The sequence below is a fragment of the Schistocerca nitens genome, chromosome 4 (assembly GCF_023898315.1).
Source record: "Schistocerca nitens isolate TAMUIC-IGC-003100 chromosome 4, iqSchNite1.1, whole genome shotgun sequence".
Taxonomy (NCBI): Eukaryota; Metazoa; Arthropoda; class Insecta; order Orthoptera; family Acrididae; genus Schistocerca; species Schistocerca nitens.
The window spans coordinates 197,573,801-197,601,672 of record NC_064617.1 but is presented as its reverse complement, the minus strand read 5'-3'; the positions used below and the strand labels follow the sequence as shown (position 1 = coordinate 197,601,672).

At 38.9% G+C, this 27,872-nt stretch overlaps 1 protein-coding gene across 1 annotated transcript in view; it reads left to right on the top strand.

Moving 5' to 3' along the window:
• Nucleotides 1-27,872, top strand: part of LOC126253156 (uncharacterized) — a 169,627-nt gene that overhangs the window by 66,710 nt on the left and 75,045 nt on the right. Inside the window, exon 3 of the mRNA XM_049954314.1 lies at nucleotides 2,162-2,437. Within this exon, the coding sequence (XP_049810271.1) occupies nucleotides 2,162-2,437 (276 nt within the window). The remainder of the gene's footprint in view (nucleotides 1-2,161; nucleotides 2,438-27,872) is intronic.

The window sequence follows — 27,872 nt, the reverse complement described above, 5'->3', positions numbered from 1 at the left end:
CAATGTCACTGGCCGAAAACCTCGCCCAGGCGCGAGATGAGGTATTGGTGTTCTTCGGGTTGAGCGTTGGAGCTGAATCCGTCGTATCCAGTCTCCGGACTGGAGGGCAAATACAACACCGACTTCACGAGCCTGGAGCGACATTACAGTGTGGGCGCGGGCAGTGCTGCTGCTCACGTGGCGCTTGCGTCACTGAGTCGGGCGCGTTAAACAATGAGCTGCTGCTGGCCATAAGTGCAGCGAACAATGAGATAACGTGTGCCGAAAGGACAGCTTATCAGAATGGCTAATGAACCAAACACCAAGGAGAAAAACAATTATTAAAATATGGTGAAAGGACAATGTAAGAAATGTAACATTTTCCTCCTGATAATACTGCTTAACAAATGTAAGGAGAAATAAGAGACTACGACGTTAGCACGCCATGGACGTGCGATATGTAATATGAATATATGTGAATGTAATTACGTGATATAAGTATATGTGAATGTATTTATATGTATGAATTTGTAATGGCCAAGAAAATGAGCTTTTTAGATATATTTGTAGTAACATAAGGGTATTAAAACTCCATTGACGTGCACCAAGTGACGGAACTATGAGCCCCAAGGTTAATAAGACTACTGTATACTGTCTCCCTAAATAAAGAGACTTATTTCCGACAGTATACAGTAGGGGGGCATTTGTGATAAACCTTTTGCATTTCCTTTATGTTTTCGTCTTCTTTAAAGGCAAAGAGACAAGATGAAGCGGTAGCCCATCATAGAGCCTATGCCTACCGTCATGTATTTTTTGACTTTCAGTTGTTAATAACAGAGGATTTTTTCTGGTACCAGAAGGAGTAAGGAGAGAGTCGCGCTCAGCTAGTGAACGAGTGAGAAGCACGCCATTTTTAGCGAGTAATTGTAGACCGCCATTTTGGGGTCGCTATGAATAAGTGAGGAGTGTGGATTTCATATGTGCACCGTTTAGAAAAATACAGTATTGTTTTATTAACAGAAAGGTCGTGTGAGTTGTTATTTCAAATAGTACAATAATTACAATAACTGAAGCCCACCTGTGTACTTTGGAAGATTACGAAGATCCGATAAGCTTAATAGGAACACGGTCAAGACTTCAAAGGTGAACGCGGCGACCAAACGTAGCATTATAAAGAATGGTAAGCACAAATCTACAGCGGAGAAAGAAACGACTTCTCCCTGCAAAATAATATGAACTAATACGAACTTATTTCCAGGCATAGCACAGCTTATTGTGCTTGTCATTCACGCTGAAAAATTAATCTCATTAATTCAATACATTTTAAAAAGCCACGCATTTTATTATCATCTATTCCATTATTTTAAGATAATATAGAGTCTTACCCTTTATGTTGTCAAAGCTACCATCTTTTTGTGTCAACAGATTGTCACAACTGTGTCAATAGTTATGTCTTCTAAAGAAGTGATCTAACAAAAGCCTAGTGAAATATTGGAAAATGTAAGTATTATACAGACACTGTTTTGGATTGACTGAATACTTTCTGACATTAGTTGCACAATTAATCTTTTACCATAAACATTCGATTGTAGACTATGCATTGTGTGGTATGACAGACTTCCATGTAAATACATTTTATGCAATAATTCATTTACTGCATAGTTACCATTAAGTACTTTCAAAGGCCATGTTAATTATTACTGATAAAAACTATTGGTTAATAATGAATAACATCTCATAACTGGAACCAGCATTCATCTGATTCCAGATGACAACACCCTGTCATGAATGTAACTGATGTAGCATCCCTTAGATCTAATCTAATCTAAGGGATGCTACATCAGTTACATTCATGTGTGATTGATCCCACTTGATTGATCCCACTTGATTGATCCCACTTGATTGAGGAGCTCCTGAAGGCCTAAGATATCCTTACAGGGTGATGTCATCTGGAATCAGATGAATGCTGGTTCCAGTTATGAGATGTTATTCATTATTAACCAGTAGTTTTTATCAGTAATAATTAACATGACCTTTGAAAGTACTTAATGGTAACCATGCAGTAAATGACTTATTGCATAAAATGTATTTACATGGAAGTATGAACTTGTTAATTTATAAAATGTATGTCGATGATGAGACTAGGTCTTAGTGACACTAAAATTTCTTATTTGTATTTCAGGTCTACAAAATGTTGCACATGATGTAAGGACTATTACACATATTTTTGGAAGGAATGCAACCATTTTCTGCAAGGTTGATAGGAACCTTAGGAGCTGTACACTTCTTTCACCAACTGGAGAACTTTTTACTGGTGATGTTAGTTATGTTCATTCAGGGAAGTGTGTGTCTCCAGTTATAGAGATGAAAGAGGAACATAATGGTGAATGGAAATGTTTCATGACACTAGACACAGATATGCAAGGCATTACAGAAACAGTTAATGTTATTGTCACCAGTAAGTACTCATGACTTCCCTAGTTGAAGGAGACACTATGAAGAAAACTTGTGAATATATCCTTTAAAATGCACACATCATTCAAAATATGAAAGAAACTTACTGTAACATTGAATGATCAATTTGGCTTTGGAATAACTGATTATGTTTACTGAAAGCTGAAGAGACCAAAATTATTGATAGGGATAAGACTTTGTGTTATTTTTAATCATGAATGCTTAGTATTTTTTCAGAGTTCCAAAGATATATAATGATTCTAAATATTCATCACCTTTTTAGTGAAGTCATTAAGTCATTGGACACTTCATAAATTTCACTTCATCCTCTTTTCCCTTCACTGCCATCAAAAGAAATTTACCTCCATCTGTGAGTAACAGATTGTAATTGACTTTGAAAAATTTTTCCTGTGCACTTTATATTGCTCATTTCTTTGCAAAAATATTGCCAAACGTAAAAAGTCAGAGAGTAAATGAAACTAGTCTTCATAACTACCTATCATACAACAACTGGTGCCTTCTGCAAGGGCATGGTCACAACATATTAACCTACTATGCAGAATAATAACTGTCTATCCTCCTCTAATGCTGTCCCGTCAGTTAAGAGTTCAATTTACTTTAAATTTCTGTATGTTCTATGGATCATGTACATGGCAACTAGTGATGATGAGGAGCTTGCCAGTAGATTTAAAAGAAAGTACATTATCTCTTTGATAACTTAGTACATGCTGGCTGTTTACATGATGAGATTTTTTAAAATGTATCTGTAACAAAATTTGGTAAAATTAACCCAGCTATACTAACATTCTATCTATCCATAATTTCATCTACAGAGTATAAGAAGTTGTAAAACAGAAATGATTTCAATTTGCTTTTACAACTTTCACTATCTGCCAGCACCCTTAATTCACAAGGGAGATGGTAAAATATTTTAATGGCTCTATATTTTTATCTTTTCTGTGGAAAGGTAAGGTTGAGTTGTGGATTGTGGATGCCATTTTTGTTCTAGTGTTACATTTATGAAGGCTACTACTATTTTCAAATTGTGTCTGGTACTTCACAGAAAACTTTATAAAAGAGTAAATGTATTTTGTGGCTTTTGTTAGTATGCCTAATTTTTTTAAACATATAATATAATATAATAGCATGGATAAAAACTCATCAAGCAGTGGCATGAGGAACGTACATAAAATATATGGAAATGCACTAGCTTTTGGAGACTGTGGCTCCTCCTTGTGGCAGAAGCTTAAAGGGAAGGAAGCAGTGTGAAGGAAAAGGACTGGTGAGGTTTATGAAATAGTGTGAGTTATGGAAAAGTCACCCAGAACTCCAGGTCAAGTGAAACTTACTGAATGGGCTGAGAAAATAGACTGAATGTTGGAGACTGCATTGCAAGAGATTTGAAAACCTCAGATCATAAAGGTGAAAGATAGGGTAATAAGCAATGTGGAGATTACTGATGAAAGATAGTGCCTGAGCTGGTAAGAATGGAAAGTTAAGAGCATTATACATGGTAGACCTGTGAGGTTGGAGGGAGGAGGACGGAGAGGGGAGGGGGGGGGGGCAGTGTGAATGGACAAGTCAGAAAATAGAAGATACAGTAACTAAAAGGGAGCAAAGAAAAGAATAGTTGTAGAAAGAAAAAGTAGCGGCCAAAGAAATGAATGTATATTAAGACCAGGTGGGTGGCAAGAACCAAAGACATGTCATAATGGCAGTGGCGTTCTGAAACATTGCTGTTTTTGGGGATAGGATGGGGGGGGGGGGGGGGGCAGGTGAAGTCAGATGGCATGTCTGATGATACAGGCACCAAGGTCACTACAATCACACTGTAGAGCATGCTCTGCAACAGAATACTGTGTGTTAACAGTACATCCTCACTGTCTATGCCCATTCATTCTAATTGATAACTTGGTGGTAGTCATACCAATGTAGAAGGCCAAACAGTGTTTACATAACAGCTGGTACATGACATATATTGTTTCACAGTAGGCTATCTATGATAGCATTCATAGTGCCAGTTACAGGGCTGGTACAGGCAGAGGTAGGTGTGTTCATTGGGCAAGTCTCACAGTGGGAACAGTCACTGGGGTAGGAGACATAGGGTAGAAAAATGGGTGCAGAAGGAGCATAGGGTCTGACCATAATATTGTGGGGATGAAAAGCTGTTCTAGGTGTGGTGGGCAAAATGTCAGACAGAATGGACCACATTTCAGGGCATGATTTTAGGAAGTCATAGTCTATTTTTTGTGATAAGCCATACCAGGATTGAATGTGAGGAAATCTGCTTTTGAACTAAGCTGGTGGGATAATTATGTACAACGAAGGCTGAGGTGTATTGCTGTAATGCAGGGCTGGCCATTGTGTGCCAGCCAGACATCACCCATGCAGGCTGTGTGGGCTGTGGGTGGGCTAACACTGCAATGCTCATGGAGTATTGCAGTGTGCCATTTTTTAGTTGGCACAGCTCTCTTTAGTTTGGTAGAACTGTGCTGTCAGCACTATTTACTCTTTGCTATTTATTTGTGGTATGGAAGACATTCACAGGTCAAGTGGTTGGTTGTTCAGAAAGAGGCAGTCTAGTGATCTATAGTCACAAGTCTTTAAAAATGAATGAGAATGACAGAAGAGAAGGATGATAATTCTCAATACATATTATGCAGTTGCATAAGCGATAGATACCACACATTTGCTATCAAATGACATTGCAATACCTTGCAGAAAGAATTTAAAGATTTAGTTGGTAATGAAAGAGGAAAAATTTACAATGATCAACAGATAGGATTCGTTGTTCTGTACATCAAGAAGCACTGTGTGCTAATATTATGGGTATGGAGCACGTAAAGAAATTGGTGCTACAAATAGTAAAATTTATGATGCGGCACACATTATTCCACTCTCAGTTGCTAGAGGTTTCGATGGAACTGAACAAAGAGTATGGAGACTTCATACATGCATGCAAAGTACGTTGATTAAGCCAAAGAGATAGCCTGGAATGATTTTCCAATTTAAAATTTACTGTTGTTGAATTTATGAATGAGACTAGTGCATAAACAAAAATTAGAACATCTGGAATGGATTTTAGACCCTGCATTTTAAGTGGATTTGATTGCACACTGCCCACAATAGAACACTGCAAGGCTAGAAATAAGTTATTCTTGATTTGATGTTGATGCATTTGAAAAGAAAATTGAGCCACAGAAGACACACACTCTGAAACACAGTCAGTCCCCTAAGCCCACTGGCATAAATGAAAATGTGAGGTCTAAAGAATTCATTGTGACCTTGAAAGAATCAACCATTTGGCATTTCACTTGAAAGCACCCATGGGCATGTGTAGATGTAACTGATTGACCTGCAAGGTAATTCCTTTTGTAAAGACAAATCCCTTTATCATTACAACTGTCCAGGACATCTACATTGCTCTCCTCAGGTAGGGTTTCCACCTCTCCACAAGGAGCTTGCAAAAGTGCTACAATATTTTGACCAACATATGTGTATAAAAGATGTTTTTGATTATGAAACTAAATACTCATAAGGCATAATAATGAGGCAACTTGAGCACAAAAATCTGTGAAATTGTCTGCATCTGCCCACATGCCAACAGTTTGTACCACCAGAAATTATATGCTATCCAAACGCTAAAAGTAATTAAATAATACTGCAAATCAATTTTCTTTTTTATACGTGTTGTTGAGAATAAAACCAAGTCTTACAAAGTGCAACTGGACTGCCATGTGAATGTGTCATGTCTGCAATTTTCCCCACCTCATGCTCAGACAGTATGGCGTGGTAGGGGGGGGGGGGGGGGATGTACCAGCTAGCTTGAGCCCTATGTCATTCATGCCAGGGCATGATCTGCAAGTGAAATTCTTGAGCTCTCCTGCTGCAAAGAGCCTGCATCTAAACAAATATGTTTTCTGTGACTGTCATCTCTGTATGGTAGGAAATGTTTCACATGAAAAGGATGGGACAAGTCATAATGTTGCTACTATTGCTTGTTTATAGATTTAATGTGAACAGAAGTGTGTAGCTGGCATCCACTGAGGATGAGGTCAACATCAAGGAAAACGACATGAGATTTTCAGTAGGACCATGTGAAAGTTAACTTCCAAAAATTTCAACAGGTCATCCTCACCAAGAGTCCATAAGGCAAAAATATCATAAATGTATCTAAACCAAACAAGGGGCTGAAGGTTTATGGTTCCTAAGAAAGCCCCTTACAAGGTTGGCTTAGGAAGGAGCCATCATGTAAAGTAGTAGTTCATAAGTCTAAAGTTGACTGAGGTGATCAGGAAGTAAGTCATAGGTAAAGAATCAGATGGGTGGTTTGAAGCTATCAGCTATGGGATGGCCATGGTGATCAGCTTTGTGGATCTTATGAAGATGGGTAAAGGTGGGAGTGTGTGGTTTGGATGGGATAAGAAGTTCTGCGGACTGAGGTATAAGTCTTTGTGAGGAACTTGAGGTTAAGGAGGGACTGTAGGTCAGAAAGCTGGCATAGAAACTCATTTACATACTTCATTAGTCAAGTTTCACTGTGGTAGATCCCTTGTATAACTGGAGGAAATCTTCAAGCAGTGTCCTAGTAAGCACAAAACACAATAGTACTTGGCTTCCTGCAATTTATGACTAGCATTGATGAAGCTAATAATATTGTTAATAAACGCATGAAGTACCATGCATCACGTCAATAATTTAGGAGTAAAGGAGATCACTCAACAGGGAAACTTTTAGTCCTCAACAAGCACATAAAAAAGAATGAAAAACTTTGGTAGCTTTTGCACTAATTCCATAACAAGCTAGTTTGTTTTTCACACACACACACACACACACACACACACACACTCTCTCTCTCTCTCTCTCTCTCTCTCTCTATCTATCTATCTATCTATCTCTGTGTGTGTTGACCTCTGGGCCATTTTCTGTACCGCTACTTCCCATTTGCTATCCTGAAAAGCTGAGTCAGCATCCCTCTATAATGAGTGAGATGTTGAGCTCAGAAAAAGGAAGAGGTGTTAGTATTGTGCTATGCATAGCTTGGGGGTAAGTATTTCTAGAAAAGGAAAAAGAACAAAAAAATAAAAAATAAAAAAAAACATTGTGTGAAATGTTATGTGGAATGTTGGATGTTTTATAATCATTATTATTATTATTTATTTGAAAAACATTTTTTTACCAAATCCCTACTCTGTTGTATCTAAGCAATCCTTCATGTATAAAATGTATTGCATAACAGGTACTTTTTAGCTGCCTTTTTAAATAAGTATATTTTTGTAATTTCTTTAATCGCTTTTGGTAATTTATTGTACAGTTTTATTTCTTGGTAGAAAATGCTGTTTTGAGTTTTATGTTAATTTTTTTTATTGGTAAATGTAAGTTGAGTCCAGCTCTTGTTTCATGGTCACGGACCGAGCTGTTTGTGCAGTAATTACCAATGTTATTTTTTATGTGTACAACTGATTGGTAAATGTATTCACATGGAGCAGTTAAAATACCCAGTGTTTTGAACAGATCTTTACAATGAGCATGACTACTATTTTTGGTTATTATTCTTATAGCTCTTTTCTGGAGTTTGAAAATTCTGTTCATATTTTGTGCATTTGTTCCCCAAAAAAGAATGTCATAGCTAAGAACTGTGTGTACATATGCAGGGGCACCGACTTATAAAAAATATTGGAGAGGGAGGGGGGGGGGGTGCATACTGGGGGTCTTGCCCTGGGAAATTTTCTAAATTTTAGATGAAAAATAGTGAGTTTTAAAATTTTTTAAGCATTTTAGAGTCATATGCGCAACATTAGAACCCGGAAGACTGGACTCTCAATAACGCGACACTCCGGGAAACTTGACAAACTGACACATTTTTTGGCTTTGAAAAAAAGAAATAAAACATAGACACGTACAGTATTTTGCAAAAAACTAATTTAATTTACAGTAATGTTCATGCTTACAGACTATTACAGAGTAGTTAATATATAGCTCTGAAAAGACTGAAATTATATTTAAATAAATCCTAAACTCTTATTAAAAAAATGAAACATAAAATATTGCTGTCGCACAGTAATAGCACTTTGATTAATAAGAGAAATAGCTAATTTAAGCTTGCTTTGAATAAGGCTCCGGGTTCATTAAATAAAAACAATGTCTCAAAGTTAATGCTTTAATACAGCTAATAAAGTTAATACAGTATACCTAATACTTTCAGTCAAAAATTATGTCAATAGAGGGTTTTAATTGGGACTTACACCCTGAAAATATTTAAGTATTTGAGAATAACTAATACAATACTATAGTAATATAATAATACAGTACTAAACTAGTACTAATATTTCAAAACTGAAAATTTAACTTTATATGTTTATTTAATTATCTATTTTTAAAGATTTTTAATACTGCTCTAAATGCCATTATTAGGGATAGAGTGTCTTTAGAAAGGTGCAAATGTTGACTGTCTGACTCAATTACTGAATACGAAGTCATTGATGACTGACCAGATATCCAATTCATCCAAAACATCTTGGTGGGCATGAAGAACAGCTAAGTTGTTCAATTGCTTCTGCCCCATAGTTGATCAGAGATAAGACTTCAGATGTCTAAGAGTGCTAAATGACTGTTCTGCTGTTGCTGTCACTGTTGTGATGGAAACTACTTGGAACTACCACGCCTTCCATTCAATATACAAATGAAGCCCTCATATATTTTTTCCAGATCAGCAACACTTAGATGAGAGCATGGAATTTTTCTGTTTACATCCTCTACTGGGTTCATTGCATGGAAATAAAGACATAAAAGGAAATAAGTCTTGAATTGTAACATTGACTCAAGTACCCTACTCGTACAGTTATAATTGGTGGAGACTTAATTCTATCCTTGATTTGTTGGCGAAAATACATGTTCGAAGCTGGTGGTAGACAGAAAACATCTTCTGAAATAGTACTAAATGCTTTAACTGAGAACTGCTTTCATCAATTAGTTCATGAGCCCACACAAATTGTAAATGGTTGCGAAAACACCCTTGAGCTCTTAGCCACAAATAATCCTAGTCTAATAGACAGCATCAGGATGGGTACAGGGATTAGTGAACACAAGGTCATTGTAACAAGGCTCAAAACCATATCGACCAAAACCACTAAAAATAAATGCAAAATATATCTATTTATAACAGTAGATAAAAATTCACTTGATGCCTAAGAGAGTGTCTCCATTCCTTCCAAGCTAATTATGTAAGTGTAGACCAGATATAGCTCAAATTCAAAGATGCAGTATCAACAGCAATAGATAGATTCATACTGCATAAGTTAATAAGAGATGGGACTGTTCCACCATGGTACACAAAACATGTCAGAACACTGTTGCAGAAGCAACGAAACAAAGCATGCCAAATTCAGAAGAAAGCAAAATCCCCAAGACAGGCTAAGTTTCACGGAAGCTCGAAATTTAGTGTGAACGTCAATGCGAGATGCTTTTAATAGTTTCCACAATGAAACATTGTCTCAGAATATGGTAAAAACCGAAAGAGATTCTGGTTGTATGTAAAGTACACCAGTGGCAAGAAACAGTCAATATCTTCACTGCACAATAGCAATGGACATGTTACCAGTGATGGTGCCACTAAAGCGGAGTTACTAAATACAGTTTTCCGTAGTTCCTTCATGAAAGAAGACAAAGTAAATATTCCAGAATCTGAAACCAGAACAGTTGGTAGCATGAGTGATATAAAAGTAGATATCTTAGGGGTTGTTGAAACAGCTCAAATCAATTAAGAAAGGCAAGTCTTCCAGTCCAGATGGTATACCAATCAGGTTCCTTTCAGAGTATGCAGACACAATAGTGTCTTTCTTAGTAATCATATACAACTGCTCACTTGATGTAAGGTCTGTTTCTAAAGACTGGAAAGTAGCACAGGTCACACCAATATTCAAGAAAGGAAGTAGGAGTAACCCATTAAATTACAGACCCATTTCACTGACCTCAATTTGCAGTAGGATTTTGGAGCATATACTGTACTCGAACATTATGAATCACCTTGAAGAAAATGGCTTATTGATACATAACCAACACGGATTCAGAAAATATCGTTCTTGTGCAATGCATTTACTGTCTAGTAAAATCATCAGATGATCAATTCCAATTACAAAATGATCTAGAGAGAATTTCTGTATGGTGCAGAAAGTGGCAATTGGCACTAAATAAAGAAAAGTGTGAGGTCATCCACATAGGTACTAAAAGAAATCCAATAAATTTTGGGTATAAGATAAATCGTACAAATCTAAGGGCTGTCAATTCAACTAAATACCTAGGAATTACAATTACAAGCAACTTAAATTGGAAAGTCCACATAGATAATATTGTGGGGAGGACGAAACAGAGACTGCGCTTTGTTGGCAGAACAATTAGAAGATGCAACCAACCCACTAAAGACGCAGCCTACATTACACTTGTCTGTCCTCTGCTGGAATATAGTTGCATGGTGTGGAATCCTTACTAGGTAGGATTGATGGAGGACATCAAAAAAGTGTAAGGAAGGGCAGCTCATTTCGTGTTATCGCACAATAGGACTGAGTGTGTCTCTGATAGGGTACGCGAGTTGGGGTGGCAGTCACTGAAACAAAGGCGGTTTTCTTTGCAGTGAGATCTATTTCAATCACCAACTGTCTCTTCCAAATGCGAAAATGTTTTGTTGACAACCACCTACATAGGGAGAAATGATCATCATAATAAAATAAGAGAAATCGGAGCTCAAACAGAAAGATTATGTGTTACTTTTTCCCATGTGCCTTTAGAGAGTGGAATTGTAGAGAAGTAGTATGAAAATGGTTCGATGAACCCTCTGCCAGGCACTTAAGTCTGAATAGCAGATGCAGATGCAGCCTGCACATTTGTAACCTGCCTCTGGTTTGTCCTGTGCAGAAAATGTTTCAAAAAACTCTAACTTCTTCAAAGCTTTTCGATATTCTCAAGATAACTCCAATAGTCCATCAAGATGGGAAAAGAGGTCGTAGAACAGCTTCGTTTTTGGTGCTCACACAGCGTATTCTTCTGAAAAGTTTGGTTGTATATCCAAAACTAACGTTTTTAGTCATTTTAAATTACCTCTCATATTCGAGGCACCATCATAGCACTGTCCTCTTAAGGTATTGATTGACAAATGAAGACGAGCAAAAACATCTTTTAATATACTAAACAGAATTTGTGATTCAGTGTTTGGGGTCTTGTATAAGCCAATAACGTCTTTGTTATGATTAAGAAATCAACAGTACGAATACAAAATGACACTTGTTCGTGAATCAAAGAATCGCTTGTTTCATCCACCATAATAGAAAAATGTTCAGTCTTCTTGGTTGAAGCCAATACCTTTCTCACCACAGACTTTCCTGGTAGATCAATGATCTCGTTTTGAATATCAAGGGTTGTCCCCTTATACCCCGAACACCCTAACCAATCTTTAAACTCAGGTGTGTCATTCTTTCTGAGTTCCAACAATTTCAAAAAAAAAAAAAAAGAGAGAGAGAGAGAGAGAGAGAGAGAGAGAGAGAAAAGAGTTTACATCTTCCACCCCCACGAAACTATTTATTGACAGGGCTTGGGCCCCCTCAGGCCCCATAGAGTCAGCGCCTGTGTATATATGAATAGTATTTACCTAAAAGACACCGTATGTTACACACTGATGATAGGATTCTAAGGGCATAACATGGTGATACAATTCTGTTTGCAAGTACCTTTGTGTGTTCACACCACTTCAACTGAGAATCGATATTCATTCCTAGAAATTTTGCATTTGTTTCACAGTCCATACAGGTGCTATCTACCTTTAATTAAAAATTGTCATTTTTCCTCTTCAAACTGAATTTAATGGCATTAGTTATCTTTGTTTAGTGTCACTTTATTGCTTATTGACCAATCATAAACTTCCTTTGCTTTCTGTGCAAGGAGTTCTCTTGTGTCCTCAGTGACTATAATATTGCTGTCATCAGCAAAGAGAATTTTTTCACTATGAGTAACACTACTGGGAAAGTCATTGATGTATATCAGGAATGATATTGGTCCTAATATGCTACCTTGTGGTACACCTATATTAATTTATTTTGGTTCTGATAAGTGTTTTAATAAATGTTTAGATCTATTTGAAGTATGTGTTATCTCTACTCTTTGTAACCTATCTGCTAGGTATGGTCAAAACCAGTCTTGCTAATTCTTGAAAGTCTCAACTACTAGAGCTTAATTACTGTTCTTGTTGTATCTCCACAGTCTTACAGAGTGTGACCATATATCATTCAGTCTTCATCAAAAAATGTCCAGCATTAAGATTTTAACCTAGAAACAATAATAAATCTGTAGTGGTGAAATCCAGTTGGTCTCGTAGAGCAGTAGTAACTGCTGATCTCTGGTCACCTGTAAAACTTCTACTTCTCATAACTTTATAGGATCCTCTGGCACTGATTCTGTATGACTCATACCACGTTTGGTTCTATGATGTGTAGCCATTCACAGATTTCTATTAATACCAGGAAACACTTCTAAATTCCCTTGACAGTGCTTGCAAACCCACCAGAAAATATCATCAGCCAAAATTCTCAAGTTCCTATAGAAGCTTACCACAATTTACTTCCTCAACATTCACTTCAGAAAATAACTGAGCCCAATTGAATTACCTTTTATAGAATTTTCATATATTCTCACATACACTCCTGGAAATTAAAATAAGAACACCGTGAATTCATTGCCCCAGGAAGGGGAAACTTTATTGACACATTCCTGGGGTCAGATACGTCACATGATCACACTGACAGAACCACAGGCACATAGACACAGGCAACAGAGCATGCACAATGTCGGCACTAGTACAGTGTATATCCACCTTTCGCAGCAATGCAGGCTGCTATTCTCCCATGGAGACGATCGTAGAGATGCTGGATGTAGTCCTGTGGAACGGCTTGCCATGCCATTTCCACCTGGCGCCTCAGTTGGACCAGCGTTCGTGCTGGACGAGCAGACCGCGTGAGACGACACTTCATCCAGTCCCAAACATGCTCAATGGGGGACAGATCTGGAGATCTCGCTGGCCAGGGTAGTTGACTTACACCTTCTAGAGCACGTTGGGTGGCACGGGATACATGCGGACGTGCATTGTCCTGTTGGAACAGCAAGTTCCCTTGCCGGTCTAGGAATGGTAGAACGATGGGTTCGATGACGGTTTGGATGTACCGTGCACTATTCAGTGTCCCCTCGACGATCACCAGTGGTGTACGGCCAGTGTAGGAGATCGCTCCCCACACCATGATGCCGGGTGTTGGCCCTGTGTGCCTCGGTCGTATGCAGTCCTGATTGTGGCGCTCACCTGCACGGCGCCAAACACGCATACGACCATCATTGGCACCAAGGCAGAAGCGACTCTCATCGCTGAAGACGACATGTCTCCATTCGTCCCTCCATTCACGCCTGTCGCGACACCACTGGAGGCGTGCTGCACGATGTTGGGGCGTGAGCGGAAGACGGCCTAACGGTGTGCGGGACCATAGCCCAGCTTCATGGAGACGGTTGCGAATGGTCCTCGCCGATACCCCAGGAGCAACAGTGTCCCTAATTTGCTGGGAAGTGGCGGTGCGGTCCCCTACGGCACTGTGTAGGATCCTACGGTCTTGGCGTGCATCCGTGTGTCGCTGCGGTCCGGTCCCAGGTCGACGGGCACGTGCACCTTCCGCTGACCACTGGCGACAACATCGATGTACTGTGGAGACCTCACGCCCCACGTGTTGAGCAATTCGGCGGTACGTCCACCCGGCCTCCCGCATGCCCACTATACGCCCTCGCTCAATGTCCGTCAACTGCACATACGGTTCACGTCCACGCTGTCGCGGCATGCTACCAGTGTTAAAGACTGCGATGGAGCTCCGTATGCCACGGCAAACTGGCTGACACTGACGGCGGCGGTGCACAAATGCTGCGCAGCTAGCGCCATTCAACGGCCAACACCGCGGTTCCTGGTGTGTCCGCTGTGCCGTGCGTGTGATCATTGCTTGTACAGCCCTCTCGCAGTGTCCGGAGCAAGTATGGTGTCAATGTGTTCTTTTTTCCATTTCCAGGAGTGTACATTTACAATGATAAAATCTCAGATCTCTCTCTCTCTTTCTATATATAATTCTGTATCAGTTCATTTTCTACAAAATGCTCAACAATCAACAATTATGTGCATTTTAGTCCCATAGGTCCATACATTAATGCTTCTCCATAGTGAGCCATTTCCAATTGCGACACTGTTACTATAGCCGACACGCACCACAGAGCTACTCTATTTCTCAGAGTAAACACATCCCTCCCACATGTGAAATGCACTGACTTGACGTATTTTGTTGATTTTAGTTTTAACAGTAGAAGGTTCATTCATTCGTCAGCTGACTGGGCCAGCTTTGAAAAGATAAACGAATAAAATATCTGAGACTCCCTCATGGGAGTGGAAATATTGTTTACAACTTTCCATTAACCCACTCCGCACTAGCAACATCATTTTTTGTGAACAGCAATTTGAGGAAATTTGCATTAGTGTGATGCTCTCATCAATAATAGCATGCATCTTACTTAATTTGTAGCAGCAAGTTCTGCACTACTTCTCCTCTCATGTTTGAATGCAATTACCAGACACCTTTCACAATTGCCAATTGATATATCTATGACCTTGTTAGATTTCTGGCCTTTCTATGCAGGCTAAGACTTAAAAGAAATCCATGAGAAACCTGGAGTAAGGTCATCCAATTGGATTTCTGTCCACCCTTCAACAATGATTAATCATTTTCAGTCATTATTAGATGTTACAATTACATGCAAGTTTCATCCTTGAATATTACATCTCAATATAGCTTGTAATTCCTCATTACAATTGTTACAGTATTTTGTATCTTTGAGCAAAGATTTTATACTCAAAGAGAAGTTTGGTGATGTAAGGTACGGTCAGTGTTGACAGGTGTCTGTTCGCCTCATCACTGCCAGTGGGAGGTGTCATCAGTGGATCAGGTTTGGGTTGGCTCATGCATTGGGCCAGGTGATTATGGACTCACACTGGGATCACGAATGCAATGTGGTGGACATAAAAAAAAAAAAAAAAATGAAAAATACAAGAAATTTGATCCATTACACTTTATTCTCCTTGTCACTGAAATGAATAGGGTTAATGGATTGTTGTGCTAACATGTGTCTGCACTGACATGGTAGATTCAGATGAACTTTCACTTTGTCACCTGGTAGTTTCGTGTCACTCATGGAATGTTTGTTTTATGTCCCAAACTATTTTGTGTTAGATTCATTTTCCAGTCACTAATGTCTGTAATGTATTAATCCAACATGACTTACTATAAACTTTCTCTTACCTACCTTATATTGCTCGCACCCTCTCAATAGTCACAAATCATCCTTTTGTACTCACAAATACACTTCAGTTCTTATACAACTTTTCAGGAAAGGTTATGTTCATTTGTACTTATTTTGCTTGTCCATTTTCTTATTATTACAATGCCAATTACTTCACAGGCTGTTGTTGAAGTCCATTCACTAAAGTAATCTAGCACTGCTCATTCAATAAGCCTTTTGAGCCTGCATATGAATCCCACATACCTCAGTTCAGCCACTGTTAGTTTATCAGACTGCATTGCATGAAAAGACTGAGCCCACCTGTTGAAAGTCAAGCCAACCACAAGAATATGACATCCACATTCATGGTCTATGTTAGTGGCCAATGCCATAAGAATTACTCCTTGATTTGACAATATACCTGCAATGTTGAGCAATTTACTCTCCTAAAATTACTTGGGTACTTATGTTCTCCAGCAATAAAATTAATTATCGTAACTGCCTATCTTAAAATTCTGTAAATCTTCAGCTACATCAATACAGGATGTTTCAACAAGGACTTAACAACTTTAAAAATTCATTTAAGTTTATTGAAGGCAGATATAGAGGTGGGTTTAGTGTTATTTTGTAGGGGGAACACATCAAGTTTTTTTACCTAAACTAAATAAGTTGTATGTGACTTCCATTGCTTATCCTGCACACATCCCATTGGAAGTCAATTTCTTCCCAAACTCACTGTAGCATTGCAGGTGTGACTTGCTCAGTGGTGGCATAATTTCTTGCTTAACGTTCAGGTAGAGAAGCCAGCACAGAAGGTACAAATACGATACCCTTGATGAATCGCTATTAAAAAAAAATTGAGTGGTGTCAAGTCTGGGGGACATGGGGTCCACACAATTGCCGCATCACAGCCAGTCCATTGACCTGGAAAGCAGTCACTGAGAAAATCCCAGATGTCAGCCATGTAGTGGGGTGGTTCACTATCTAGCAGGGAGTAAACATTTTGTTCTTGGTCATTCTCATCAATCTGTAGTTTCAAAAATTGTTGTAACATATCAAGGTACACTATCACATTGATGATTCTCTCACAGAAAAAAAAGGGCCGTACACTTTGTTCTTGCTCAAAGCACAAAAAAACATTCAGTTTAGGGCTGTGACGAACATGTTGCAATGTTTGATGTGGATTTTCACTTCCCCAAATCCTACAGTTCCGTGTGGTAAACTTGCCACTTAAGTGAAAAGTTGACTCATCAGAAAGGTTGATTTTGTCCAAGAAATGTTCATCCTCATGTAATCAATTTAACATATCTGCACAGAAGTTCTTGTGAGCAATTTTATCAGTGTCTTTTATTGCATGTATGATTGTCAGTCTGTATGATTTCAAATGCAAACAGTTTCCCAACACACGCCAAACAGTCGTATGTGAGATTTGCAGTCTGTGAGATGCATGCCATGTTCATTTCTTAGGACTTTTGACAAAACATTGTCTCAATCACTCAACAATGTCTTCAGATGTGCTTGGATGACCTGATAATTTCCCATGTTTTAACGAGCACCCTGTTTCTACAAAACATTTATGCCACTCACAATTTGCAGGCCTACTAGGAGGGTCTTTAGCATACTTGGATGGAAATTATGCTGAGCCATTGTTGCCAACTTCGATTCTTCAAACCAAAACACACAGCTAGCATCCTTGGGTGCAGTAGGGGCAGCCATGTTTAATGCAACTGGCACTAGCACCCCTTACGGTGTGATTTGCCACTAGTGAACTATGCGAGACAAAACTTGATGTATTTCCCTACAAATCATGCTACAGTCACCTCTGTGGATGCTATAAATTAATTTATATGAATTTTCAAAGTTGTAAAGTTCTTTTTGAAACAAAATTGCCATGTATACTATACATACATAATCTGGTTGGAAAATACTTCCTGAAAAGAAAACATGTAAATTCTACATACATAATTACAGACAGACTAGCAGTGGTTTGTCCATGTTTAACTACTGAAAAAAAAAATCATTACACTACTTAATAACACTACCAATCTCTACTATTAAAGAAAATCAAGTTAATTAAATTCACTAAGCTTACTACTGAAACTTAACACACACTAGTTCTACATTCCAGAAAATTTCCTTAAAACATCTGAACGTGTAGTGAATCAAGTTCTTTCTCTGCCTCTCTGTAGAACACTTATTTATACCTTAATGAGGGTAGAGCCCCTTCATCTTCTTTGTTTGTGGGTATGCTAATACCCAACAGAAAAACAAGCCTAGGCCTAAAAATTTTTTGAGCTGTTTCTTATTCCTGGGTCTGGCAAAATTCTTAATAGCACTTATCTTTATGCTGTCAGGTAAAATTCCTTTTTTGTCTATCATGTAGCTCAAAAATCTTATCCTTTTCATTTCAAAATGTGGTTTTTGTAAATTAGCTGTCATTCCACATCTTCAAAAGTTTCCAACAACTGTAGTAACAAGTTCACATGCTATTCCCACATTGGTATAGCTATTATTATACACTACTGGCAATTAAAATTGCTACACCATGAAGATGACATGCTACAGACATGAAATTTAACTGACAGGAAGAAGATGCTGTGATCTGCAAATGATTAGCTTTTCAGAGCAGTCACACAAGTTTGGCGCCGGTGGCGACACCTACAACATGCTGACATGAGGAAAGTTTCCAACCGATTTCTCATACACAAACAGCAGTTGACGGCGTTGCCTGGTGAAACGTTGCTGTGATGCCTCATGTAAGGAGGAGAAATGCATACCATCACATTTCCGACTTTGATAAAGATCGGATTGTAGCCTATCGCAATTGCGGCTTATTGTATTGCGACATTGCTGCTCGTGTTGGTCAAGATCCAGTGACTCTTAGCAAAATACAGAATCGGTGAGTTCAGGAGGGTAATACGGAACGCCGTGCTATATTCCAATGGCCTCGTATCACTAGCAGTCGAGATGACAGGCATCTTATCTGCATGGCTGTAACGGATCGTGCAGCCACGTCTCGATCCCCAAGTCAACAGACGGGGATGTTTGCAAGACAACCACCATCTACATGAACAGTTCTATGATGTTTGCAGCAGCATGGACTATCAGCTCGGAGACCATGGCTGCGGTTACCCTTGACGCTGCATCACAGACAGGAGCTCCTGCGATGGTGTAATCAATGATGAACCTGGATGCACGAATGGCAAAACGTTATTTTTTCGGATGAATCCAAGTTCTGTTTGCAGCATCATGATGGTCGCATCCATGTTTGGCAACATCACGGTGAACACACATTGGAAGCATGTATTCAGCATCGCCATACTGGCGTATCACCCAGTGTGATGATATGGGGTGCCATTGGATACACGTCTCGGTCACCTCTTATTCCCATTGATGGCAGTCTGAACAGTGGGCATTACATTTAAGATGTGTTACGACCCGTGGCTCTACCCTTCATTCAATCCCTGCAAAACCCTACATTTCAGCAGGATAATGCACGACTGCATGTTGCAGGTCCTGTAAGGGCCTTTCTGGATACAGAAAATGTTCGACTGCTGCCCTGGCCATCACATTCTCCAGATCTCCCACCAACTGAAAACATCTGGTCAATGGTGGCTGAGCAACTGGCTCGTCACAATATACCAGTCATTACTTCCCCCATGAACCATGGACCTTGCCGTTGGTGGGGAGGCTTGCGTGCCTCAGCGATACAGATGGCCGTCCCGTAGGTGCAACCACAACGGAGGGGTATCTGTTGAGAGGCCAGACAAACATGTGGTTCCTGAAGAGGGGCAGCAGCCTTTTCAGTAGTTGCAGGGGCAACAATCTGGATGATTGACTGATCTGGCCTTGTAACATTAACCAAAACGGCCTTGCTGTGCTGGTACTGCGAACGGCTGAAAGCAAGGGGAAACTACAGCCGTAATTTTTCCCGAGGACATGCAGCTTTACTTAATGGAGAGCTGCATCAAACCAGTCTCAGGACTGAAGACCACAACAACAACATACTTTTAATGAGCTGTGGTATCGTGTTGAAGCTGCATGGGCAGCTGTACCTGTATACACCATCCAAGCTCTGTTTGACTCAATGCACAGGCATATCAAGGCTGTTATTACGGCCAGAGGTGGTTGTTCTGGGTACTGATTTCTCAGGATCTATGCACCCAAATCGCATGAAAATGTAATCACATGTCAGTTCTAGTATAATATATTTGTCCAATGAATACCCGTTTATCATTTGCATTTCTTCTTGTTGTAGTAATTTTAATGGCCAGTAGTGTATTATCTACAAACTGTATTAACTGACTTTGCAAGCCTGGCCCCAAAATACATCCAGTGCCATTATAAATATCCCTGCAGTTACGTTCAGCCTGAAAGGCATTACTTTAAATTGACAGCTTCTTCCGGCATTTGTTAAGGCTGTGTATTTCTTTGATTGTTGGTTTAATTGGATCTGCCGATGTGGGGTTCACGGGTCTATATGTGTGAAATACTGTGCCCCATGAAACTTTTGTATTAGATTGTCTATGTTCTCTGGATGGGTTCTCCCTGATGTAAGAATCGTATTTATGACCCATGCATCTAATACCAGCCTTACTTTCTTTCCTGGTTTTGATACAACTGATAATGGACTACAATAAGGACTAACTGATAGTTCGATTAGGTCCCCGTCTGTCATTCTATTTATTTCTTCATAATCGATTTCTTCAGTTTCCACAGAATTGGATACAATTTGTTACAATATTTATTGTGTGAAAGCACTTCTAAATGGCACATAAATCCAAGGATAATTCCAGATCTTTCTTCAAAAACTAGACTATATTTTTCCAGAATTGTTGATAGCTGTTCTCTTTGTTTGGTCTCTCTTCCATCAGCTTCTTCTGCCTTCTCTTCTATCTGTTCATATATCCCAAGTATCTTTATTTCCTTTCCTTCTTCTGGACACTTCTGATGCCTTCCCTCTCTGATAAGTTTACTTCCACACCCAGGACAGTACTCTTCTTGACTTCATTCCTCCATGACAAGATCCAGTTGTGTTACTTTCCACTGATCACAGACACTGATTTTACCCTCTCAGAAGTCTATTTTCAAGTCTTTTTCCCTCACTGTCAGATCCAATGACACAGTTGTCAGTTAATTTGTGAATCAGCAGGGATATGAACAAAATCATTTCCTTGGTTCATTTATAGCATGGTCTGCATCAGAACAGTTTGTGGGATGGTACCTATAGCAACAATTACCTTACCATCGTGTAGTGGAAATGTTGGTAACTCTGTTTTCTGAGATAATGTTTTCAAACAAATTATGGGATATGGCATTTACTGAATCTCCAGTATCCAGTATTACTTTAATGGGCATCTCTAAGATTTCTGCGTGTATAGCTGAGACCGGTTCTGTATGAGAGATTGTCTCATGTATTCAAGTCCTCAGTTAACTCTTCTATAATAGTCAGACCATTGTTGTACCTAAAACAGTTTACAAGTTGTGGTTCACCCCTCATTATTTCGTCATTGACCAAATGTCTGGGGCATGACCCAGTCATATTCAGTTTAAATTTCTGTGTCTATTTGGGCTGAGGTCGTTTCTGCTTCTGTTATGATAGGGACCTGCTCCCTTCACGATGAGTTATTTGTAGGTCTTGGCCATGGAAAAATTTGGTTACATTGTGCCTGATTATGGTTATCATTATATACTGGATTATATCTTATATTGTATCTTCTCTGTCTGTTGCTATTGGATCTGAAACTGTTTTTGTCACCCTGCTGTTCTTGGCTCTTATTCAGTCCATTAACACAACTATTATTACTGTTGGCCCTATCGGTGTTATTCCCCTCCCATCCATTGTTTCTTCCATTACCACCATTACAATTGACTTGCCTTTTCTCTTGTGGGTGAAAGCCATTATAGTTTATCCTTCGTCCAACAGATCTATTGAATCCACCATCTGCCCCTGGTAGCTGAGTGGTCAGCGCAACGGAATGTCATACCTAACGGCCCGGGTTCGATTCCTGGCTGGGTCGGAGATTTTTTCCACTCAGGGATTGTGTCTTGTGTTGCCCTTATCATCATAATTTCATCCCCATCGACACACAAGTCGTTGAAGTGACGTCAACTCAGAAGACTTGCACCAGGCGAATAGTCTACCAGACGGGAGGACCTTGCCACACTGCATTTCCATTTTCCAATGAATCCACCACTGTTTATAGTCTTACAAATTGCCCTCAGGATACATGAAATAACTTCTCCCATGTCTCCATTGGAAACTAGGATTTAATGATCATTATAACAATTTTGTGAACAATCGGTTCATTCCAGTATGATGCCTTGTTCAAATATTTCTCAGAATACCTTCTTAGGCTGCCATCTTTATATGAGAGTGGCTCTGGATTATGAACTTTCTTTTTCAACCTCTCTTGAATCCCTCTTGATCAAAAACAATTTAAGAACAACTCAAGTTCTTCATATGTTCAACACTTATTTATCACATCTGTTATGCATAAACGGATGTATCCAACTACATATTCAATTTTTTTCTGGTCTGACCATGCTTGTAGTAACCGTCCCTGGAATCTCCTACTCAGGGAAAGTATCTGAAATTGCCCCTCACATTTCCTCCAAACCTTGTGTACATGCCTGTACATTATGCGTGACTTCTCTTTTCCATTTATCTGATTCAGTCCCTGATTGGTTATATACCCCCTTTGTCTCCTGATCCATTTTACTAGGTATGGGTGAGCCTTCATATACTATATTCTCCAAGGCTTCTTTGATTCCTTTATCCACGGAAAGCAAAACTTGCTGCTTCTTGTTTGACACTCAGTCTTCTAACTGTTGATTAAATTTCTTGTTATGCACTTGGAACTTTTGTTCCATTAGCCCTTTGCATCCTGAAGCGATCTCCTGTGCCATTAAGGGAAGATTCTGCACTTCAGCCTCCATCGTCTGTTGTCTCCCCTGTACAGTTTCAAATTCCTTGTTTATCCTATTCATCTCTATCAGAAACTTTTCTTAAGTTTTCTTCAAGCTCATTGTCTCCCTCTTCATTTCCACTTGTTCATCAGTCAGAGTATTAAATTCATCTAATTCTTTGACAAAAATTTTCCTTCATATCTTTTCTGGCAATTTATTCACTTTGGTAGACAACTCTACTTGTTCTGATACTAAATTATCCACCATGGTTGATAAACTCACCATTGCAGCCACAATGTTCATTTGCTTCTTAGCTATGTTGTTCACCATTACTACCATATGTGCCAACTCAGAATCCTCACCGTGCCATCTCTGTACATTTTTTCACTAATGTGCTTTGTGAACAATAATCGTGCCTATTCAGTGCCTAAATTTGTCACAATTGTCGAAATATTTGCCTTTGTAGTCGACATATTCAACTTTTCCATAGCTAAATTTGTCACTGTAGCCTCATCCCTACTGCTTGCACTAATTTTGGCTCCTCACCAGTCATCTGACCATTAGCTTCTTGATCCTTCTGCATTTAAGAAAATTATCTAGTCCCCACTATAACACACAAAAGTTCCTTCTTCTGCTGTATGACACAAAAAAACACACTTCACCATATTTGCTGATGACAAAACCATCATGGCTGACAAAACATCCAATTGTAGTTGGATAATACTGCGACCACTATATTTGAAGAAGCTCTGTATTTGTTCACTTCAAATGGTCTGTCACTCAATGTTAACAACAAGAAGCACTTCCTTTAGTTTCAAACAGCAAATAAAAAAGACAGGAAAATATTGATATAAAATGTGCTGTCACAGAAAAATTGAGTTGAGTCTCCCAAATTCTTGGGCTTACACGTAAACAATAATTCAAACTGGTCTGTTCATATCAATATCAATGACTTATGTAAAGGACTTAATTATGCAGCATTTGCCATTCACCCAATTTCATCTGTTTGTGACTTGGGAACAATTAAGACTTAATATCTAGGATATTTCCATTCACTTATGACATATGACATCATATATTGGGGTAACGTGCCATGAGTAAACAAAGTCTTCATTGCACAGAAAAGAGTCATCAGAATTATGGCTAGAATGCACCCTAGATGTTCTTGCAGAAACTTATTCAAACAACTCAGAATCTTCTTCATGATATCTCAGTACATTTTTTCACTAATGTGCTTTCTGAACAATAATATATAATTTACAAAACAAACAATGAATATCATGATCATGATACAAGAAGTACATATGATCGTCACAAAGATATAAAATATCTCAACATGGTACAGAAAGGAGTACATTATTCAAGCATAAAAGTACACAATTAACTTCCATTTCATGTTAAATCAGTCATTGGAAATATGACAAAATTAAAAAAAAACTGAAACATTATCTTTTGAATACTTTTTTCTATTCCTGCCAGGATTTTTTTGACAGTGAGTATCAATTAGTACAATGTGTTTAATTTTAAGCATTCCTATAAGAACTGACTATGTAATTGATGAAAGAACGATTTTTATACGTATTAGAATGTAAGACTTATAATTTGTTTGCGTAATCATTGTTACTGCTATAATCTGTGTCGTTGTTTAAACACTTCAACCTTTTTCCTACATACATGTCCACCCCCGGTAGCTGAGTGGTCAGTGAGACCGACTGTCAATTCTAAAGGCCTGGGTTCGATTCCTGGCTGGGTCGGAGATTTTCTCCACTCAGGGACTGAGTGTTGTGTTGTCCTAATCATTATCATTTCATCCACATCGACGCGCAAGTCACCGAAGTGGCATCAAATTGAAAGACTTGCACCAGGTGAGCGGTCTACCCAACAGGAGGCCCTCGTCACACGATATATTCCTACATACATCATAATTATCCCTTTTCCAATCATGAATACTTAAAAACTTTATCTACATATATCAGCTTTATAAACAATTATTAACAGCAGACATTTCAAGTTGCAGAAAAATTCTCTACAAAGACCAGATTGGTGTACACAATGAGCTAGAATTCATTCTTGTGCTTGCTTTACCTTAATATTTGATGAGTGTGAAATTTGTTTGTGATAGACCTGCATTGTCATAGCTGACGGTATGAATCAGATGCAGCTTACACAGAATTAGCAGATCTCCACCACTAATACATGAAATTGTACAAAGACAAGTATTAATACATGCACTATGCATGCATCATACACTGACTATAACAATGTCCAACAAGTATTATGATACTATAATAAATAAAATAATTTATGAATGTAAAAATAGAAATCGACTGCTTCTAATCCTGTCACACCTAAGCCACTTACAGTATATCCCTTATTATGTTTGTGTATACTGTTGTATGATGTGCAGATATACAGGGTGAGCACAAAGTCTTGTCTTGATTAGAAAAACTTATAACAGAATAACCGTTTGACTTAATAAGTTACATTTGATGCCGTTACTTAGGCTAGTGTTACTAGTTGTGGCCAATAGATGGTGCTAGTGATCCACAACACCAACACGGTCTGTTAGGTCACGTTAGTTGCTGGCGAAATGACATCAAAGCAGGAGAAAATGCAATGAGTGCTCTGGTTTCCGAAACGAAATCACCCATCAGTGTTCAGTGTAAATTTCAGGCTTCTTATGGACACAGCCCTCCTGATGTTAAAGCAATAAAGCGATGGTATGCAAAATTTAACGAAACAGGCAGCATCGAAGATCGTCCTCGAAGTGGCAGGCCTCATGTGAGTGATGCAACTGTTGATCGTGCTTGGCAATCGTTTCAATGGAGTCCATCTAAATAAACTTGTCAAGCATCACATGAACTTCAAATACTGCAAGCAAGTGTGGTGAAGATTCTTCATGAAAGGTTTAGGTTGCATACTTAAAAAGTGCAAATCATGCAGGCCTTGCAATTGAATGATTTGCTGACATATGCTGAATTTGCAACTGAGATTCTCAACAGGATTGATGGCAGTAATGATTACTTAAATCACATATGCTTCACCATTCCACTGACATGAAAGGTGGATTCATTGGTAAATAGGCATAATGTCCATATATGGGGTTCAGAGCCTCCACATGCTACTGTACAGTTACAGTGAGACAGCGAAAAAGTGAATGTTTGGTGCAGCCTCATACATAACAAGGTTTTTGGACTACTTTTATTCATGGAAAAATCCATCACCACTAACATTTACTTAGACGTTTTGCAACAGTTCATTGTACCACAACAGTTAGAAGAATATCAACCATGGATAATTTTCCAGCAAGATGGAGCATCCCCCACCCACGCCACTGGGCTCTGATAGTGCGTGATTTCCTGGATGACACATTTCCAGACCGTTGGATTGGAAGTAATCGTCCAATAGCCTGGCCACCCTGCTCTCCAGACATTATGGCCCTTGACTTTTTTTTTTTTTTTTCTTGGGCTATACCAAGGACAGAGTCACCATCTCACCAGTTGTTGAAGTCGATGAACTGAAGGCTAGAACACAGTACGAAACACCTAGCAGGAACTGGAAAACCCCTTGACATTCTCCAAGCTACCAAGGGAGCACACATTGAGGTTTACTAACGTTGTTGTTGTGGTCTTCAGTCCTGAGACTGGTTTGATGCAGCTCTCCATGCTACTCTATCCTGTGCAAGCTTCTTCAGCTCCTTCTACCTACTGCAGCCTACATCCTTCTGAATCTGTTTAGTGTATTCATCTCTTGATCTCCCTCTACAATTTTTACCCTCCACGCTGCCCTCCAATACTAAATTGGTGATCCCTTGATGCCTCAGAACATGTCCTACCAACCGATCCCTTCTTCTTGTCAACTTGGGCCACAAACTCCTCCCCAATTCTATTCAATACCTCCTCATTAGTTATGTGATCTACCCATCTAATCTTCAGCATTCTTCTGTAGCACCACATTTTGAAAGTTTCTATTCTCTTCTTGTCCAAACTATTTATTGTCCATGTTTCACTTCCATACATGGCTACACTCCATACAAATACTTTCAGAAACGACTTCTTGACACTTAAATCTATACTCAATGTTAACAAATTCCTCTTCTTCAGAAACGCTTTCCTTGTCATTGCCAGTCTACATTTTATATCCTCTCTACTTCGACCATCATCAGTTATTTTGCTCCTCAAATAGCAAAACTCCTTTACTACTTTAAGTGTCTCATTTCCTAATCTAATTCCCTCAGCATCACCTGACTTAATTCGACTACATTCCATTATCCTCGTTTTGCTTTTGTTGATGTTCATGTTATATCCTCCTTTCAAGACACTGTCCATTCCATTCAAGTGCTCTTCCAAGTCCTATGCTGTCTCTGACAGAAAAAAAAATCCGTTTAAACTTAAAGTAATTATCACTTGGAGCTAATAGAGAGACACCAGTCTCTAAATCTGCGTCTATTGCTCTAAAGTGAGAAAGTGTGTGTCATGAATAAGCAGAAACACTCTTGCTTAAACTTGAAAGTCTCAGTTAGTAGAGCACAAAGTACCATTCTTGTTGTATCTGCACTGTCTTACAGAACATGAGCAAACATCATTAACTTTCATCAAAAATGTCTGGCATTAAGATTGTAACCTAGAAAGAATATTGAATCTGTAGTGGTGAAATCTCATTGATTTCGTAGAGCAGAAGCAACTGATGATATCCGCCGGTTGCCTGTAAAACTTTTACTGTTCTTAAATAGGAACTTGTATAGGATCCTCAGATACTGATTCTGTGCGACTCAGTCCATGTTTGGATATATGATGTGTAGCCATTTGCAGATTTCTGTTAATAACAGGAAACACTTCGAAATTCCCTTGACAGTGCTTGCAGTCCACCAGCAAACATATCAACTAAACGTCTTAAGCTCCTACAGAAGCTTAGGACAATCCACATCCTCAAAATTCACTTTGGAAAATAACTGAGCTCAATTGAATGATCTTTTATAGAATTTACATATATACTCACATACGTTCACAATGATAAAATCTCAGATCTCTCTCTCTTTCTTTATACAACTCTTTATCAGTTAATTTTCTACAAAATGCTCAACAATCGACAATTATGTGCATCTTAGTGCCATAGGTCCATACGTTAACAATTCTCTATAGTGAGCCCTTTCCGATCACAAATTTTTTACTATAGCCGACCGTGCACAA